Here is a 20880-nt window from a genome sequence, read left to right as displayed (position 1 = left end):
AGACAGTCTCGGAGCCACAGACTAAGAGGAAGCTCGCCCACGCCCCGGGTCAGCCCACGCCGGCTCCACAAAGGCCACAGCTGCCCCAGTCTTCCCAGGGCAGCTCCACCTGCGCCACAGGTCGGCATCTCTCCGGGAGCGAACCGCTCAGTACAGTCCCCGGCAGCACCACCAGCGCCGCCCAGGCCGGAAGAGCTCTCCGGGCCCGCCCCCGCCCGCCCGCCGGAGCCGGAAATCGGGGGGTCAGCTGCGGGTGTTTTGCCTTCCGAGGGCCGCTTGGCACGATGCTTTGTGGTCCCTGCCGCCTCCTCAGGGCCTCCGTAGCGCCCACCGCGGCCCTGGCTGCCGCGCTGCTTTCGTCGCTCGCGCGCTGCTCTCTCCAGGAGCCGAAGGACCAGGTGGCTTCGGCGCTCAGCCCCTACTTCGGCACCAAGACTCGCTACGAAGATGTCAACCCCGGACTACTGTCGGACCCCGAGGCGCCGCAGCGGGACCCAGAGCTGCTGGAGGGGAGCTGCACCCCGGTGCAGCTGGTGGCCCTCATCCGCCATGGCACCCGCTACCCCACGGCCAAGCAGATCCGCAAGCTGAGGCAGCTGCACGGGCTGCTGCAGGCCCGCGGGCCCGGGGATGATAGGCCGGGCAATGCCAGCGATCGCGGCCTGGGCGCCGCGCTGGCTGACTGGCCGCTGTGGTACGCGGACTGGATGGATGGGCAGCTCGTGGAGAAGGGGCGGCAGGACATGCGACAGCTGGCGCTGCGTCTGGCCTCCCTCTTCCCAGCTCTCTTCAGCCGGGAGAACTACAGCCGCCTGCGACTGATCACCAGCTCCAAGCACCGCTGCGTGGACAGCGGCACCGCCTTCTTGCGCGGGCTGTGGGAGCACTACCATCCTGGGTTGTCCCCGCCCGACGTCTCAGGTGACCGCGCGCCGCGGGGCAGATGCTCTGCCGCGTTCCCGAATCTTCCCTGGACTTCCCACCCCCAGTCTCGTCTCACTTTGCTCTGTATCCTAACTTCTACCCTTCGGGCTGTGCTTTCTCTGGGTACAGGATGTTGTGAACTTGATTATCTCTCCTTTCATGTGTACATTCATTTATTTATTCATTCATCAGATATGAATTTTAGCACCTTTTACGTGCCGAACGCTGTAGTAGACTCTGGGATCCAGAGCAGGAAAGGAAATGATCTTTCCCAAAATTTGTGGTCGCCCTTTTTTTGAATTAACCACTTTTGAGTGCCAGCCTGTCCCTTCTTACCTCCCTGGCAGTTAGTTTTATGGTTGAAACCACTCTTTAAAAATGATATTTAGAACCTTCTTCCTCAGGCATTGCTTGTAATACAAGTTGGGGTTTTTACTCATCACCTTTTTCAGGTGTCTGGTCTAGACTTAACACCTGATTTAGGAAGCTGTTAACAAGCCTTATTTATGCCCTGCTTTTTCCTTTTGTTTGGTTCTTGTATTTACTGTTATAGAGTTCCCTTATTGTAGTTGAGGTTCATTGTCAAAAGCAATACTTTACCTACCAATTGATTTCATACTTTTTCAAAATTTGAGAAATGAAATAGTGGTATCTTTTTATTTATCAGGCAAAGAAGTTAAGCCCAAGATTGTCCTCTAATTTGAGGACTAGTCAGGCCTGGAGTCCAGGTCTTCTGTTTTTCCAGAATGATACTTTTCCCATCAAAATGTTTTTATAGTCAATTATATTGTAGCAAACACCCAATGCCTCATATATACCACACATGTCTCACATTTGTTTTACTTAATCTTCACAACTTTTCTCTGAAGCTGATGGTACCCCCACATTGAACCCAAGGGTACTTAACTGCTGAGCCACATCCCCAGCTCTTTTTTTTTTTTTTTTTTTTTTTTTTTTAGTTTGAGACAAGGTTTTGCTAAGCTGTTGAGGCTAACTTTGAATTTAAAATCCTTTTGCCTTCCCAGTTGCAGCAGCGATTGCAGGCATGGGCACCTGCACCTGGCTTATAACTTGCTTTTTAAAGTATTACACTATACAGCTTCCTTTTATCTTATAATATCTGATGAGAATAAAAACATAACATATTTGTGACAGAGAGATGAACAATTGTTAATAACTACTTCTAGGTTTTAAGGTAAGAATTGAAATGAGGAACTTCATTTAGCTTTACAGCCCAAATTTAAAAAACAAAACAAAACTGGTTTATCATTTCTTCCATAGCAGTTCAGCAGTCTGCAAGGGATTTTTCCCCTAACTGTGTATCATGTTATTGCTTTGTGGGTAACTCAGTAAACTAACTTGTTACTTACTGAGTCGTGCTTTTAAATTATAACTAGGTTTTTCCTATTAGTTTGGGTGAAAGTTCCCTGTAGGTTGCCTAAATTAGCTGAATTTTAATGTAGCACAACATATACTGGACCTCCTGGCATGAATGATGGCACTCAGATTGCATTGAGAAGATTGTCATTTGCCTCTGGGGGAAAAGCCAGGGATCAGAGTAATTCAGGATAAATCCCCCTCTCACCATTTTTCAGTCTCAGAGATTAAATCCTTTGCCTAGCCACTTCATTATCCTACACAGACAATTGTTTTGCCTGTTGTGTAAATCTGGGCTTTTGAGGGAGACCACTGAATTAGATTTTGTGTTTTTATAGAAATAGAACAATGCATTTGTTTCTGTTTAAAGAGCAGCAGTAATTAGATAATAACAAGGGTGAACCATCCAGACCTACATGAGAAATCATATTTTGAGGGCACAGAAAAGATGACAAAGTTCTCTTATTTTCCTAGTGAAGTCGGTCTTTTTTGGGTTTTGGTAGTGGGGACTGAACTGAGGGACACTCTACTTCCACTGAGCAATATCCATCTCTAGCTCTTTTTATTTTATTTTGAGGCAAGGTCTCCCTAAGATGCGGAAGCCAGTGTCGTACTTGTGATCCTCCTCTTTCAGCCTTTTGAATCACTAGGATGACATATACTGGCTCCTGAAGATACTTTCTTAAGAACTGTAATCCAATTAACAACTAAAGTGGGAGAAATGATCTATTTCAGGGACTATGCCTTCACATATATGTATATTTTTGCGTTGTGTATCTAAAACAAAGGTATAACTGTATTTGAATTTCTTATATTTTGTGTACAGAAATAATACCTGGTGTTTTTTTCATGGTGAATTATTGGAGGAATGATAATTGAGATGTTTTGAATATGGTTGAAAACTTAAAAGACACCCCAATAGTTGAAGCAATGTTATGAATGCTTATCCAGTACATGTTTGCCAAGTTGGGGTAATAGCATACTGTTAATTGGAGTTACCTAGGATCTTCAGTTAAAAGATAAACCAAATCAGAAGCACTTAGCACAATAAAGACCAGTAGACTTCAAACTTTGTGCTGCTGTCAGTAGTTTTTGTCTAAAGTAGAATTTTTTGTAAAGTAACACAGGGTTAGGAAAAATAATTAAGAAAATAAAACAATCTATTTAGATTTTGGTTGAGTGGAGAAACAGGTCTAATCTGTTAAATTCTCTCTCACCTTGTACCTAGAGACTGCTGGTTTTTAGTTTGCTTTCTGAAGTTTTCTGTGCCTGACAGAAACAGAACTTTCATAACACAATTTTGCACTTCTTATGATTTTCTTGCATAATTATTTTTTTGTCTATGAGAAAACATTCATTTTGGTTACCTTTATTTCATTGTGTGTAGTATTGCTTCAACACATTTTATTTTGGGTGTTGATTGTATTTTAGTATTTCTAGCATATTCTCTTTAAGAATTGCCATCATTATAAATGGGTAATAAAATTTTATACTTATTGCCAACTGTAGTGGTGCACACCTATAATCCTAGTTACTCGGGAGGCTGAGACAGGAGGATCACAAGTTCTTTCGTGACTGATACGTTATTTCAGATATGCAGATTAATGTCATTATGTTCCTTTTTCACACTTGAAGCAAAATTTTTAGTAATTTAAAAGTATTATTTATTGCCAACTGTAGTGGTGCACACCTATAATCCTAGTTACTCGGGAGGCTCAGACAGGAGGATCACAAGTTCAAAGCCAGCCTCAGCAACTTAGCATGGCCCTAAGCAACTTAGTGAGACCCTGTCTTGAAATTAAAAGGGCTGGGGATGTGTCTCAGAGGTTAAATGCACCTGGGTTCAATCCCTGGTACCCATCATTTATGTCAATAATTTACATGTATATAACTTTTTTTTTTTTTCTTTCAGATATGGAGTGTGGACCTCCAAGCATAAATGACAAACTAATGAGGTTCTTTGATCATTGTAAGAAGTTCTTAACCGAAGTGGAAAGGAATGCTACAGCTCTTTATCATGTAGAAGCCTTCAAAACTGGACCAGAAATGCAGAGCATTTTAAAAAAAGTTGCAGCTGTTTTGCAAGTGCCGGTAAACAATTTAAATGCAGGTAATATATCTGCTGCATTCATTTGAACTGTGGCTTAAATAATTTTGAACTGTGAAAATGAAAAAATTAGGAAATTCAGTGTTATTCCTTTTAAAGCCCCAAATTGAATTTACATTCAATTTAAGAAACACCTCATGTTTACTATTTAGATTCATATTCTTCCAATATTATGTAAATTGAGGTATAAAATTCTCTGTATTCTGAATTTTTTTTTTTTTTGTACTAGGGATTGAACCCAAGGGTATTTAATCACTGAACCAAGTCCTCAGACCCTTTTTTAATTTTATATTTTGAGACAGGGTCTTGCTAAGTTGCTGTGGGCCTTGCTAAGTTGCTGTAACTGGCCTCAAACTTGGCAGTTCTCCTGCTTTAGCTTCCCAAGTCACTGGGAAGTCATGCACCACCATACCCGGCTTGTATTCTGAAATTTTTTGAGAACCTAAACTCTGAGCATTACTTATAAAAACAAAAAATTTTGTTTTCTGAATTTGCTTCATAAAGTTATTCAAAGAGACTCATAAATTCTTTAGTTTTTGAAACAGTTCAAAAGTACATGTATGAGAGTTTTTGAAAGTGAAAAGCGAAGTGGTATGTTTTTTGAGGCTTTTATATGTAGAGATGTTGAAAAGATAAGTAGTCATGTCTGTCATAAGATATTTCAGTGTAAGGGCTGACTGCAGTTTATCATCCAAACTGGGACACTTTTTGAGAGTAAAAGATAATACTATTATTAATTATTCTGGGAAAACCAGTGGAAAACAGGACACATGGTGACCTAAGCAATGGAAAATTAAGAATATAAAATTTTTTTCCAGTTTTTTAAAAATTTGTAATCTGTAAAGCAGATGTTGACAAAAATAAATTTTTTTATAAAAATAAATTTTTATACATGTATGTTCATGGACATACACAAAGATTATAGATTTTATTATATTATGAATCAACTTCCAAGAGATTGGAAGTAGGAAATGTGGAGGGGTGAAACTATTTTTCAGTTAAGTCTGTTTTGGAGACCAGATGCTTTATAAGGATTAAAAAAATGATGATGCCTAAACTATTATTTGAAATTGAGTTTTTTTTTCCTTTCCGCAAACCAGCTGTACATTGGGGTCACCTGTGGAACTTTAAAATGTTCTTATTGGGAAATAATTAAAACATGTAGGTAAGAATAAAGGCTGACATAATGAATACTGTACACTCGAAACTTAGTTTTATGCTTCACTTAGTTGCTCTAAATAGCACCAAGGACCTTGGATTTCTCTCCTGGATCTCTTTCTTTTCTCTCCAGAGACATTGTCATCAATTCATCACTTAATCATCCTCCTGTGCCAGTATATATGTTTTTGTACATAACTGGGATATTGTTTTGTGGATTTTTAAACTTTTAGAATGGTATCAAAGTACATTTGAGTCTGAAATTTGATTTTATGCAACTTTGTGTTTTTTAAATGTAATTTTAATCCTTTCTATTTTTATTTATTTATTTATTTATAGTGCTGGGGATTGAACACAGGGCCTTGAATATGCTAGGCAAATGTTCTACCACTGAGCTATAACTTTAGCCTAGTCCTACATTTTAAACTTATACACAGAATTCCCCATGATATAAGTATACTAGTCTCTAGTCATTATTCTGTAGTAGAAGGTTTTTAAAAACTACTTTTAGGACTAGAGATGTAGTTCATTGGTAGAGTGCTCGCTTATCATGAGCAAGGCCTTGGGTTTAATTCATAGCACTGTGTGTACTCCCTACCCCCCAAGTACATTAAAAACTACTTTTAGTCTCTGAGTGGGTAAGGATTATTTGTGTTTTCCTGATGGAATAACCAAGAGCAACTTTTTTTGGGGGGGGGTACTAGGGATTGAACCTGGAGTGCTTATTAACCACTGAGCCACATCTCAGCCCTTTTTATTTTTATTTTGAGACAAGGTCTCACTAAATTGCTTAGGGCCTCACTAATTTGCTGAGGCTGACTTGTAATCTTCTTGCCTCAGGCTTCTTTGGGATGATAGACATGTACTACTGTGCCTAGCAAGAGCAACTTATTTTAGAGGCACTATAAGCATAGTAGTTGAAATAGTTGATCCTGGGATTGCACCGTTTGTATTTGAATTTTAATCTAACCGTAAATTATGATTTTTGCCAAGTTCCTTAATATCTCTATGCCACAGTTTCCTTCTGTATAAAATGGATATAGGAATTATATTTTCCCCAAAGGATTATTGCAAGGATTATCTGAGATTAATTTATGTAAGACATTTAGCACAGTGCCTGGCATAGTAACTGCTCCATAAATATTTTTGCCATTCAAATACCTACTTTTTTAACATCAAGGGATGGTCCTTTATGTACTATCTGTAATTTATTTTTACTTAATAATACATCTGTCTGTACATATAGTTCTGTCTCATTCCTTTATAAATTATGTTATTTCATAGAATATATGGTTTGATTTCTGGGTCAATGCTGGTTAAAAGTTACTCAACCCATCAAATTTTACTTCTATAAAAGAGTCTGGAGCTAATATACAGTCTAAATTCTTTTATATAGGAAACCATTTTTTCTACTGAAAACTTTTCTAGTTTTTAACTATCTAGTGATATTACAGAGAGCATTCTTATGGTTTATAAGGATTATATTTCACACTGGAGAGTTTATAAGAAAAGTAATAACAGGTGATGTTGCTGGGTTAACAAGTATGAATATTTGACACAATATACTTCCAAATTGTTCTCTGAAGGTGTAGAAAAATTTGTTTCAATATATTATCTAGCACTTAATACTATTAATCATTTTAACTTAGGCTCTTTGATTAGTGAAAAATAATGTCTAGCTTTAATTTACATTTATTTAATTTCTTCTGAAATCCAAAATCTTTTTATATGTTTATTAGCCAGATGTTTAGTTGCCTCTTCATAATCTTGTTTTCTCCCCCCTTCTCTTCTCCTCCCTCTCTCACCCTCCTTCTTTCCCTCTCTTCATTTTGGTACTCAGGATCAAACCCAGGGCTTGGCACATGCTGGATAAACACTTTGCCACTGAGCTTTACCTCCAGCCCTATTGTCTGTTTGCTATTGAGTATTTTTACATTTTTCTTATTGGTCATAGATATCCTTTCTATATTGGAGATGTATTGACCAAACCTTTTAATTCTGTCTAGCAAAGAATTAGTCGTTGGCTTATTGTTGCTGATATTTTCTCTTAATTTGTTGCCTATCTTTTAGGCTCCCTTTTGGTACCTTAAGTTTACATCTTTTGTGAAGCCATATCTGTCTCTTTATTATGGCATCTGATCATTATATTTTGCTTAAGAATATTCTTGAAACTCAAGATTAGTTTATTTTCCTATTTTCTTCTATTTACTTGTTTATTTTTTAATACTTAAATTTCTAATGCATCTGAAATATTTTTGAAGCTCCAAAAGATTGACCAAGAAGTTGGAAGTGGTCATAATACATGAATTAGCCATAACTCATCAAGTAAGATCATTTGTTTTAACTTCATTGTTTTGTAGGTGAGCAAGTTGAGATCCAGAGAGCCTAGAATGACTTTGCTCAGAATAATTCATGTTAGAATTAGATATATAATAGCATTAGTTTTCATTTCTCTGTACTTCAAAGACTTTTGGTAAACAAAACAGAACAAAACAAAACAAACAAACAAAAAACAGGTGTTTTTGGTCACCTCTCTCTGGTTAAAGGGTACACATATGGGCTGACTTTTCATAGTTTCAAGTCTAAATGAGCCAGTTCCTTTCATCAGACATGAATAGTAGTTAAAAGTCACTCTATTATATTAGGTATTGGGATTATAAACCCTTCCCTTTATTTTTTTTAATAACTTTATTTATATATGGTGCTGAGGATCGAACCCAGGGCCTTGCACATGTGAGGCAAGTGCTCCACTGCTGAGCCATAACCCCAGCCCCATAAACCCTTCCTTTTATATGAGCAGAGTTTTGAATGGCTTTTAGGTATATTCCCACTGAAATTTATTTTTTACAACTATATACTACCTCAGGAATTGTGTAAGCTCAGAACTATTGCAGAAAGCATGTAACAATTAAATTTGGTCCCATTTTTCCTTTGGGAAAGAGGAAAGACAGTATTTTAAAGAAAAATTGAAATAATAAAGGTAATCCCTGTAGTTGACTTCTTTTTTCTCTCTCTAGGATTAGATGCCAGCTACTTCTTGATTAGAGAGTAGCAATGTTTTTATTCCTACTGATAAAGGCTACCTTTTTATAGCCCAAGCACTCATTCCCTTATCCCTTTTTTTGATACATACATACATATACACACATGTGTGTACACATATGAAAGTGATGTTATCAGTGATTTAGCAATATAAAAATCCCAGATAGCTTATTATGAAATTGCTTGATCAACTAAATTTGAAAAACTGATGCTATAATACCAACTTTTCACTCCCTCTTTAGTGTGTAATTTTCCCTTGTTCTTCTGTGGACTCTTTCACCTTTCTTCTGCCCCTTTACTTTGCTCTTTTTTTCCCTGTTTTCTGTAGTCCTCTCTCTCCTTTTATACCTTTCTTTCTTTATTTGACTTTTCCTAATAGTTATGAATTATTGAATAGTTCCCACACTCCCCAGTACTGAGAATTGAACCTAGGGGTGTTCTACATCTGAACTATAGCTCCAGCCCTTTTTATTTTTAAAATTTTGAGTTAGGATTTTGCTAATTGCTAAGGCTGCCCTTGAACTTGGCCAACCTCCTGCCTCAGCTTGTGGAGTTGCTGGAATTATAGGCATGTGCCTATAATGCCTGGCACTATTCTGTAGCTTAAAAAATCGTTCAATAAGCTGGATGTGGTGGTGCAAACCTGTAATCCCAGTGACTGGGGAGGCTGAGGCAGGAGGGATTGCAAATTCAAAGCCAGCCTCAGCAAAAGCAAGGTGCTAAGCAACTCAGTGAGACCCTCTCTCTAAAGAAAATACAAAATAGGGCTAGAGATATGGCTTATTAGCCTAGTGTCCCTGAGTTCAATCCCTTGTCCCCAGAACCCCCTAAAAAATTGTTCAATAAATACACCTTGTTATTCCTACTTTTCAAGTTGGGGACTAAAATCTTTCTAATTTTAGTTTCCCTTTACCAGCCCTCTAATATTAGCAAAATAAAAGTCTGTTTAATGTAGTAGGTCTTTGGGTTAACCTTTTTGTTGGATTTGCCAGGCAAACATGCTCTTAATAAATAGTTTTAAAAACTGAAAAAAGTTACAGAAAGTTTCTTGGTTTTATTGGACTGAAATGTACACATCCTTGTGATTTATTCCTGGTAGTTGTAGTCTTTCCCTTGCACAGAGCAAGTATTAATTCTTTGATAACCAAGAAAAAAAAACCTAGGCTCTTCTCCAAACCAAACATATCCAGTTTTTCAATTTTGCTGCAAATAGCATTCTAGCAATATTCAGCTTTTGAAAAATTGCAGAAACTAATAACTCATAAAATTTTACCTGTTTTCCCCCCAGATTTAATTCAGGTAGCTTTTTTCACCTGTTCATTTGACCTGGCAATTAGAGGTGTCAAATCTCCTTGGTGTGATATTTTTGACATAGATGATGCAAAGGTGAGTATTACTTTTGCAGTTACTTCATGGTTTAATGGGGCTTTTTTTTTTTTTTTTTTTTGTTACTTAAAGCAGCTTTTCTGAAAATAAGCAAAGTTAGGGAACATAAATTGTCTCGTGACTATTTTCTTTATAAATAGAAATTAACGTTCAAATAAGTTTCACTTGTAAAAAGTTCATAAAACTTGGGAAAACATTTTTTTCATGATTTGATTTCTAGGGCTCCTCAGTTTAAAACCTATTCAACCCTTCATCAAATTTTACTACTGTAAGGGTATATAATCCAAATTATTATTTTTATAGAAAGCCAAACTTCAGAACAAGTGATTTTCCAAAGACCTAACTGTTCTTACATAGAAGTTTTCATGGGAAATTGAATTCTGAGTTCCACCTGGTGGTGGCAGTAATTCACTTACAATTCCTGTCTGCTTACCTCATTTCCCTCTTTTGCTCTTCATTTTCTGACTGATTTTTTAAGGTCAGATTCAGATTAAACATTTTTGACAAGAATTCCACATAAGTGATATATCTTTTCAGTGCAGCACATCAGAAGGAATGTCAGTCTTACATTTTTGATAATGATGTTTGATCATTTGATTAAAGTATTGCCTACAGATTTTTCCACTGTGGAAGTATCTTTTTCCCCTCTGTAAATAAAAGGCTTATTTAAAGAATCATGACTTGAAAACTCAAAATACATGTATATTAAATTAATTGAATGAGTTTCCTTTTTATATGTAAGAATAAATTTAAAATTTTTATTTAAAAATATGAAGTTATCTTTTGATTTAGGAATTTCCTATGATTCTTTTCTTCTTATTTTAATATAAAATAATTTATCCCTGCTTACCACTTGCACTGTGTAATAATAGGTTTACATACTAAAGTATTTACAGATGAAATAAAATGGTGTTTGAAATTTGTTTGAATTCAGTGGTGGAGGCAGGAGCATAGCTGAAATAGGATTGGTCAAATGTCGATTATTGTTGAAATTGGATGATGGGTACACTTGGGTACTACTTGTTGTACTACTATTATATACTTTTATATGTTTGAGATTCTCCATTAATATATTTTAAAATTAAAAATAAGTAGGTACTAATGAAATTCTGAGAATTATATAAATTGTCTAGGACCTTGTGAAATGCTGGACCATATGTGCTTTCTTTTAGCCAACATTTCTCGAATTCCTGTTCTATGCCAGATACTTGCTTGGAACTGAAGATGACTAACATTAAGATAGCATTATCTTCAAAGAATGGCAGAAGGAGTGAAATAAAGCCATTTATAATAGAAGTATATATAAGATATAGTGGTACACAAAAGGAAGTTGATTTAATGGTTGTCAGGCAAATCTTTAAGAAAGAAATGACACGTTTTTCTGGGGGATAGCCTATTTTGCAACTTTGTACATACCTTCTAAGGTAATGAGTGTATCTAGATTGTCTGTCATTTCTAGGTCAATTTTGGTATCTAATATTTTTCTATAAGATATCCATGGCTGGGCATGGTAGTGCAGGGTAGTCCATGCCTGTAACCACAGGGACCTGGGAGGTCAAGGCAGGAGGGTTGCAAATCAGAGGCCAGTCTGGAAAAGTTAATAAGACCCTGTTTCCAAATAAAAAATAAAAGGGCCAGGGATTTAGCTCATTGGTAAAATGCCGTAGGTACAATCCCCAATACTAGAAGGAAACAAAGAAAGGAAGCAAGGAAAAGTCCATGTCATTCAGGTTTGCAGGATTATTTACAAAGTTTGGCAAATTTATCTCTTGAAATTTGAAAAACTCATTTTCTGTTTGGACCTTTGACTCTGTAGTTATGTTGTATATTTATATTTTTCTGATTCAGTTTGGGTAACATACTTTGTCAGAAAAATTATCTTCTATTTATATTTTTAGTTTTTATATAAAGTTTTAATAATGTACAAATGAGATTTTAAATCTCTTTTATTAAATATCATTCTGAGCTATATCCCCAGCCCATCATAGTTTGTATTTTAGTGCAACCGTCTTGCTAAGTTGCCCAGGTTGGCTTCAAACTTGCTTCCTGAGTAGCTGGGGTTATGGGTGTGTACCATTGGACCTGGCTTATTTTAAATCTTTTTTTTTTTTTTTTTTTTTAACTTTGTTTACTTTGTCCCTTTTGCTAACTTCTAGAATTAATTGTCTCTTTAATTTATTTTGGTTTTGGTATATGGCACTGGCCTACCCCTGGGCTTAAACTTATTATGACTGTACTTCATTTTTGTAGAAGCTTATCATCTTTAAATGCTTAAAATTCTGATCCAGCCATGCATAGTGGCACATACCTGTAGTCCCCAATAACTCCAGAGGCTAAGGCAGGAGACTGCAAGTTCAGTTCGAGGCTAGCCTGAGCAACTTAGCGAGACCCTGTCTCAAAAACTAAAAGGGGCTGGAGGTATACCACAGCAGTAGAATGCTTGCCTAGCATGTGTGAGACACTGAGTTCAATACACATACCCTACATACATCCAAAGTTAATTTCTTAATCTTCTGTTAATGTCTTTCTGTGCTATATAATGAATACTCTTCCAGGTACTTTTTTTTCCCCCTGTATCTGTCTTTGCTATCATCTTAATGTAATTTTAGAAGAAAGAGGAGCTAACTGCATATTCTTAATCCACTCTCCTAACCTGTCATGGATGATGGATTATTAGATTTGAAGATTTACTAACTTGTTTTGGCCCACAAGCCTTGACATTTTCCTGATTCAGATTTGTGATGCAGCAAAAGTTATTGTGTGTCATATACCTTCAGCGCTAACTCTTTAATGCATGATATTAAAATCTAAATGCTAAGATTCTACTGTATTTTGTACAGAATGATAATATAACTGTTTCTGGGGAAATATTATTAAATTAGAAAATCTCTAACATTTGTGAAAATGTATTAGACATAATATTTGAAATTTTTATTTTTAGGTATTAGAATACCTAAATGATCTGAAACAATATTGGAAAAGAGGATATGGATATACCATTAATAGTCGATCCAGTTGCACCCTCTTTCAGGATATCTTTCAGCACCTGGACAAAGCAGTTGAAGAGAAGCAAAGGTAAAAGCTGTAAAATTTTGAAGTAAATTCTGAGATTGCTATTAAACTTCTGGAAAATATTTTATAATTGATGATTTTTTTGTCTTTTTAAAATTCTGATTTGTTATATGTCACAGCAGAATGCATTATAATTCATATTACACATATAGAGCACAATTTTTCATATCTCTGGTTGTATACAAAGTATATTCACACCGTTCGTGTCTTCATACATATACTTGGGGTAATGATGTCCATCTCATTTCACAATCTTTCCCACCCACATACCCTGCTTCTTCTCCCTCCCCTTTGCCTTATCTAGAGTTCATCTAATCCTCCCATGCTCCCCCTCCCAACCCCATTATGAATCAGCCTCATTATATCAGAGAAAACATTTGGCATTTGGTTTTTTTGGGATTGGCTAATGTCACTTAGCATTATCTTCTGTAACTCCATTCATTTACCTGCAAATGCATGATATTTTTCTCTTTTATTGCTGACTAATATTCCGTTGTGTATATATACCACATTTTCTTTATCCATTCATCTGCTGAAGGGCATCTACGTTGGTTCCACAGTTTAGCTATTGTGAATTGTCCTTCTATAAACACTGATGTGGCTGTAGTATGCTGTTTTTAAGTCCTTTGGGTATAGACCGAGGAGAGGGATAGCTGGGTCAAATGGTAGTTCTATTCCCAATTTTCCAAGGAATCTGCATACTGCTTTCCATATTGAGTGCACCAATTTACAGTCCACCAGCAATGTACAAGTGTGCCTTTTTCCCCAGTTCCTCGTCAACACTTGTTGTTTGTGTTCTTAATAGCCACCATTCTGACTGGAGTGAGATGAAATCTTAGAGAAATGCAAATCAAAACTACTCTAATTATTAGGGATGTTGAATATTTTTTCATTTATTTGTTGATTGATGGTTTATCCTCTTCTGAGAACTATTTGTTCAGTTCTTTGGCCCATTTATTGATTGGGTTATTTGGTTTTTTTTGGTTTTTAGCTTTTTGAGATCTTTATATACTCTAGAGATTAGTGCTCAACTGATGAGCGAGTAGTAAAAATTTTCTCCCATTCTGTAGACTCTCTATTTGCCTCACAAAAGATTGTTTCTTTTGCTGCGAAGAAGGTTTTCAGTTTGAATCCATCCCATTTATTGATTCTGATTTTAATTCTTGTGCTATAGGAGTCTTAGTAAGAAAGTTGGGGCCTAATCCAACATGATGGAGTTTGGGCCTATTTTTTCTTCTAATAGATGCAGTGTCTCTGGTTTAATTCCTAGATCCTTGATCCACTTTGAATTGAGTTTTGTGCATGGTGAGAGAGAGAGATTTAATTTCATTTTGTTGCATGTGGACTTCCAGTTTTCCTAGCACCATTTGTTGAAGAGGCTATCTTTTCTTCAATGTATATTTTTGGTGCCTTTGTCTAAGATAACTGAAATTATGTGGGTTAGTCTCTGTGTCCCTTATTCTGTACCATTGGCTACCAGTCTGTTTTGCTGCCAATACCATGCTGTTTTTGTTACTATTGCTCTGTAGTATAGTTTAAGGTCTGGTGTAGTGATGTATAGTGAGTATAACAGGTGGCTGTTATACTCTTCTTGCTAAGGATTGCTTTAGCTTTTCTGGGTCTCTTATATTTCCAGATGAATCTCATGACTGCTTTTTCTATTTTTATGAGGAATGTCATTGGGATTTTGATTGGAATTCCATTAAATCTGTATAGTGCTTTTTGGTACTATGGTCATTTTGACAATATTAATTCTGCCTATCCAAGAACAAGGGAGATCTTTCCATCTTCTAAGGTTTTCTTTAATTTCTTTCTGTATCGTTCTGTAGTTTTCATTGTAGAGGTCTTTCACCTGTTTCATTAGGTTGATTTCCAAGTTTTTGGTTTTTTTTTTGAGGCTATTGTAAATGGGGTAGTCTTCCTCATTTCCCTTTCAGAGGATTTGTCACTGATATACAGAAATGCCTTTTTTTTATGGGTATTGATATTGTATCCTGCTAATTTGCTGAATTCATTAACTAGTTCTAGAAGTTTTCTTGTGGAATTTTTGGGGTCTTCTAGGTATAGAATCATATTTGTCAGCAAATAGTGCTAATTTGAGTTCTTCTTTTTCTAATGAATTTCTTCTGTCTAATTAATTGCTCTGGCCAGTGTTTTAAGAGCTATGTTAAATAGAAGTGGTGAAATAGGGCATCCCTGTCTTGTTCCAGTTTTTAGAGGGAATGCTTTCAATTTTTTTCCCTTTAGAATGATGTTGGCTGGGGCTTAGCATAGATAGCTTTTACAATGTTGAGATATGTTCTTGTTATCCCTAGTTTTTCTAGTGTTTTGAACATGGAGGGGCGCTATATTTTGTTAAATGCTTTTTCAAGTCTATTGATGTGATAAATTACATTTATTGATTTCCCTGTTCAACCAACATTGCATCCCTAGGATGAACCCCACTTGATCATGGTGCACAATCTTTTTCATATGTTTTTGTATTCGATTTGCCAGAATTTTATTGAGAATTTTTGCATCTACGTTCATTAGAGATATTGGTCTGAAGTTTTCTTTCTTTGATTGTGTCTTTGCGTGATTTTTGGAATCAGGATGATATTGGCCTCATAGAATGAGTTTGGAAGTGCTTCAACTTTATCTATTTCACAAAATAATTTGAAGAGTATAGGTATTAGTTCTTTATAGGTCTTGTAGAACTCAGCTGTGTATCCATCTGGTCCTGGGCTCTTCTTGGTTGGTAGGCTTCTGATGACGTCTTCTATTTCATTGCTTGAAATTGATCTGTTTAAATGTGTATATCCTGATTCAATTTGGGCAAATCATGTGACTCTAGAAATTTGTCAATGCCTTCAGTATTCTCTATTTTATTGGAATACAATTTTTCAAAATAATTTCTAATTATCTTCTGTATTTCTGTAGTGTCTGTTGTGATATTTCCTTTTTCATCATGTATGTTAGTAATTTGAGTTTTTTCCTTCTCTTTGTTAGCATGGCTAAGCAATGTTATTTACCTTTTCAAAGAACCAACTTTTTGTTTTGTCAGTTTTTTCAATTGTTTCTTTTGTTTCAATTTCATTGATTTGAGCTCTGATTTTAGTTATTTCCTGTCTTCTACTACTTTTGGTGTTGATTTGTTCTTCTTTTTCTAGGGCTTTGAATGTAATGTTAGGTCATTTATTTGATGACTTTTTTTTTTAAGGAATGAACTCTATGCAATGAACTTTCCTCTTAGCACTGCCTTCATAGTGTCCCAGAGATTTCAATATGTTGTATCAGTGTTCTCATTCACCTCTAAGAATTTTTTAATCTCCTCCTTGATGTCTTTTGCAACCCCTTGTTCATTCAGTAGCATATTATTTAGTCTCCAGGTGTTGGAGTAGATAATTGATGATTTTTATAAAAAGCTTATTTGGTTTTGTTTTTTCAAAATTTTAACATAATTATTGATACCATTCAAATAATATATATTAGTTTTACATGGAATCATACTGCTTATTGTCTTCTGGACTTGCTTTTTTCCTTCAACATTGTGTTTAAAGTATTCAGTATACTATTGCATATTGCTATGGTTCATTTTTACTAGAGTACAATATTCAGTATTGTGAATGTGCTACAGTTTATATCATCTACTCTTGCCAATGGGCATGTAGATTTTTTATTATAAATAGTATAATCATGAAATTTTATTATACATGTCTTCTTTTAAGAATACAAAATATTTTTATTTTAAAATAGAGTTTCCTCATCAAATTGCCTTTGTTAGCTAGGCACAGTGACACTTGTCTATAATCCTAGTGGCTCAGGAGGCTGAGGCAGGAGGATCACAGGTTCAAAGCCAGCCTCAACAATTAATGGAGACAATAAGCAACCTAGTGAGACCCTGTCTCAAAATTAAAAAAAAAAAAAAAAAGGCAAAAGAAAATGGGGCCAGGGATGTGGCCCTGTGGTTAAGTGCCCCTGGGTTAAATTCCTGCCACCAAAATAAATAAATAAATAAACAAGTAAAACCCTTTGTTAACATTTATACTTTTTTTTTTTCCTTGTCAGTACTAGATACCAAACCCAGAATCTTGAGCATACTAAGTAAGTACTGTACCACTAAGTACATCCCAAGTTCTTTTTAGTTTTGAGACAGGGGCTTACTAAGTTGGCTAGGCTGGCCTCTAACTTGTGATCCTCCTGCCTTGTTTTCCAGAGTAGCTGTAATTGCAAGCATGTGCCACCTCACCCAGCCCCAAGTGTTTTTAAAAATAATTGTTCATAGGGTTGGAGATGTAGCTCAGTAGCAAGTATATGCTTAGCATGAGTTAGGTAGGCCCACTCAAAAAAAATTTTCTTTTTATCATATGAACATTTGATAGGTTTTTTTTTAAGTTTTATTGATTTTTTAAAAATATACAACAGCCGAATGTATTATAATTCTTATTACACACATAGAGTACAATTTTTCATCTTTGTATATAGAGTATGTTCATGCCAATTCATGCCTTTATACATATACTTTGCTTTTTTTTGCATTACAATTCTTATTACACATATATATCACAATTTTTCATATCTCTGTTTATATATAAATTATGTTGACACCCAGTTCGAGTCTTCATACATGTACTTTGTACCATCACATTCCACTGCCCTTGCTAATCCCCTGCCCCCCCTTTCCTTCCCATCCCTCTTCCCTGTATAGAATTTATCTAATCCTCCCATGCTCCCCTCCTCACCCCACTATGAGTCACCCTCCTTATATCAGAGAACACATTTGGCATTTGGTTTTTTGGGATTGGCTAACTTCACTTAGCATTATCTTCTCCAACGCCATCTATTTACCTGCAAATGCCATGATTTTATTCTCTTTTAATGCTGAGTAAAATTCTAATGTGTATATATGCCTCATTTTTTAATCTATTCATCTACTGAAGGGCATCTAGGTTGGCTCCATAGTTTAGCTAATGTGAATTGTGCTGCTATAAACATTGATGTGGCTGCGTCCCTTTAGTATGCTGTTTTTAAGTCCTTTGGGTATAGTCCTAGGCGAGGGATAGCTGGGTCAAATGGTGGTTCCATTCCCAGATTTCCAAGGAATCTCCATACTGCTTCATTTGATAGATCTTTAACCCCATTTTATTTGACAAGCTTACATTGGTAAATGTATAAGCCTTTTCCAAATATTTTGATCATGCAATAAAAATTGAGACAGGAAAGACTTGGAGGCGATTTATATCATTGTGTTTCCAGTACTTTTATTTATATAAATATATTTGTTTATGGATATGACACTAATTTGTAGAATTTTCTTGGGTTTGATAGGAATTAGGCAAGAAAACCCAGATTATTTAGTTTTTACTACCAAAGACAGGATTTTAGTGATGACCAATAAGCTGCTTTGAGATAGGAATTAACTTTTTTCCTATTTGATTTTTTGAATGGTTTATAACCCTTAGACTTTACAAGATAACAGATCTTTCCTGTTCATTGTTCATTGTTTGCCCCAGTGTTGAATGTGAGGCATGATAAAATTATGTCAGGAAGTTTTTAAAATAACTTGTAAGGCTTGCTTTAAAAGTTGATTTTAGATTTAAAGCTTAAGTTAAAAAAAATCACTGATGCTTTAAAATAAATGAATATTTCTGCATACCAAAACCATAAAAAATGAAACAAATTACAGATCATCCTCAGTTGAAAGATATAGCACTTACGAATTGAAAGACCTAATTTGATAATCTATGGATTGAATGTTATTCCTATTAAAATACCAGTAAGTTTCTTATCAAAATTGAGAAGCTAATTTCAAAATTTATACAGAAATTTAAAGGATATGGAAGAGATAAAGCAATTTTGAAAAGAAAGGGACTTATAATTCCTAATTTCAATACTTATTGTAAAGCTTTAGTCATGGTCAAGTAGGTCAGTAAAGCCATGGAATTGAATAAAGCTGTGAAATAAACTTAGATATACAGTTAGTTGGCCATCTATATCTTTGGATGCCCTATTTGTGAATTCAACTAATTGTGACTATAAAATTTCTGGGAGAGAAAATTTTATCTGTACCGAATATAGATAGGCCTTTTTCTTATTATTTCCTAAATAGTACAGTATTCTATTTACATAGAATTCATATGCAAAGTATACCATTTTATGTATGGGACTTGACCATCCATGGATATTGGTATCCATGGTGAATTCTGGAACCAGTCCCCCATAGATACTGCAATTGATTTTCTACAGAAGATACAAATCAGTGCAGTGAGGAAAAGAATAATCTTTATAACAATGGTGCTGGAACAATTGGATATACATGTTAAAGGAAAGAAAAAATGATGTACAGATCCTTACGTAACACTATGCACCAAGATTTAAACATAAACGTAAAACAAAATTTTGGGGCTGGAGTTGTGGCTCAGTGGTAGAGTGCTCACCTAGCATGGGTGAGTCACTGGGTTCAATTCTCAGCACCACATATTAATTAATTTTTTAAAAGTTTCATCAACAACTAAAAAAAAGAAAATGTGAAACTTCTGAAATAAAATATAAGAACAGTGTCCTAATTATAATAGCTAAATGTATAAAACTCTTAGAAGAAAAAAATAGGAATAAATACATGACCCTGGATTAGGTAAGGATTTCTTAGATATAATGCCAGAGTATGGTCCTTTAACAAAGATTAATAAAATGATTTCATAAAAATTAAAATCCTAGCATTGTTGGTTAAAAAAAGGAAAATAAGTGTGAAGATCCCAAAATAAATGCTAAGGATCCTGAATTAAGAGATCTGATTATATTTGATTAAAACATTGATGTGTCACTATTATTTGCAGTCTTCAGTTTTCTACTAGGTAAAAACTTTCACTTCAGAATACAGTATTTGGAAAATAGAAAGACAGTTGTAGACTTGGAAAAAATATTTGCAAAACAAATAAGTATGCAAATAAGGATTTGAATCCAGAATATACAGAGAATACAACTCAGTAATAAGAAAAACAACCCAGTTTTTTCAAAAAGCAGAAAAGAGTTATGGACATATAGCTCAGTGGTGGAACATGTGCTTAGCATACCCATGACCCTGGGTTCATTCACCATTACCAAAAAAATACCACAAACAAACAAAAAGATTTGTTTGAACAGACTTCATTAAAGAGGATAGATGGATGGCAAATAAGCACTTGAAAAAATACACACCATCATTAGATATTAAAACAGTGAAATACCACTAATATACTCCCTAAATTGGATAAAATTTAAAAAGGATTGTCCTAAGTGTTGATGAAATATAAGGAAACTGGGAATTTCATGCATGCTGGTATGAATGTAAAATTATATATAGCCTCTTTGGAAAAGGTTGGCAATTTCTTTACACATAAATCTGTATTACTGATTTCTTAATATCTACCTAATAGAGATGAATATATGTGTCTACACAAAGACTTTTATGTGGATGATTACAGATTATTCATGATAACAAAAACCTGAAAACAGTTCAGATATTCATCAAGTAATGTGTAGACACACAGAATGTACTATATGGTACATGCATATGGTAAAAGAAGAATAAGCTGCTAATAGATTCAACCAATTGGATAAGCTTAGATATTATGCTGACTGAAAGAAGCCAGTCACATAAGACTATATATTGATTGATTTTATTGATCAATAAAATCCTAGCACTGTTGGTTAAAAGGAAGTGTTAAGATCCCAAAATAATCCCTAAGGACTCTGAATTTAGAGAGCTGATTATATTTGATTGAAACATAGACGTGTCACTATTATTTGCAATCTTCCATTTTCTACCAGGTAAAATCATGCTATTAAAACTGTTG

The 20880-nt window shown here is 35.4% G+C and overlaps 1 protein-coding gene across 2 annotated transcripts in view; it reads left to right on the top strand.

Annotated features, from left to right (window-relative positions):
• The first annotated feature begins 248 nt into the window (after positions 1 to 248).
• Minpp1 (multiple inositol-polyphosphate phosphatase 1) overlaps positions 249 to 20880 on the top strand; it is a 42444-nt gene continuing 21812 nt past the window's right edge. Inside the window, exons 1-4 of one of the 2 annotated variants that reach the window (XM_026408965.2) lie at positions 249 to 921; positions 4214 to 4411; positions 9897 to 9994; positions 12936 to 13069. In XM_026408965.2, the coding sequence (XP_026264750.1) occupies positions 285 to 921; positions 4214 to 4411; positions 9897 to 9994; positions 12936 to 13069 (1067 nt within the window). In that variant the 5' untranslated portion in view covers positions 249 to 284. The remainder of the gene's footprint in view (positions 922 to 4213; positions 4412 to 9896; positions 9995 to 12935; positions 13070 to 20880) is intronic. The other variant, XM_026408966.2, reaches the window with a different exon arrangement.

Source organism: Urocitellus parryii, chromosome 5 (assembly GCF_045843805.1).
Source record: "Urocitellus parryii isolate mUroPar1 chromosome 5, mUroPar1.hap1, whole genome shotgun sequence".
NCBI lineage: Eukaryota > Metazoa > Chordata > Mammalia > Rodentia > Sciuridae > Urocitellus > Urocitellus parryii.
Note: the sequence above shows the minus strand (reverse complement) of the source record. Positions and strands in the feature narration are given on the sequence as shown.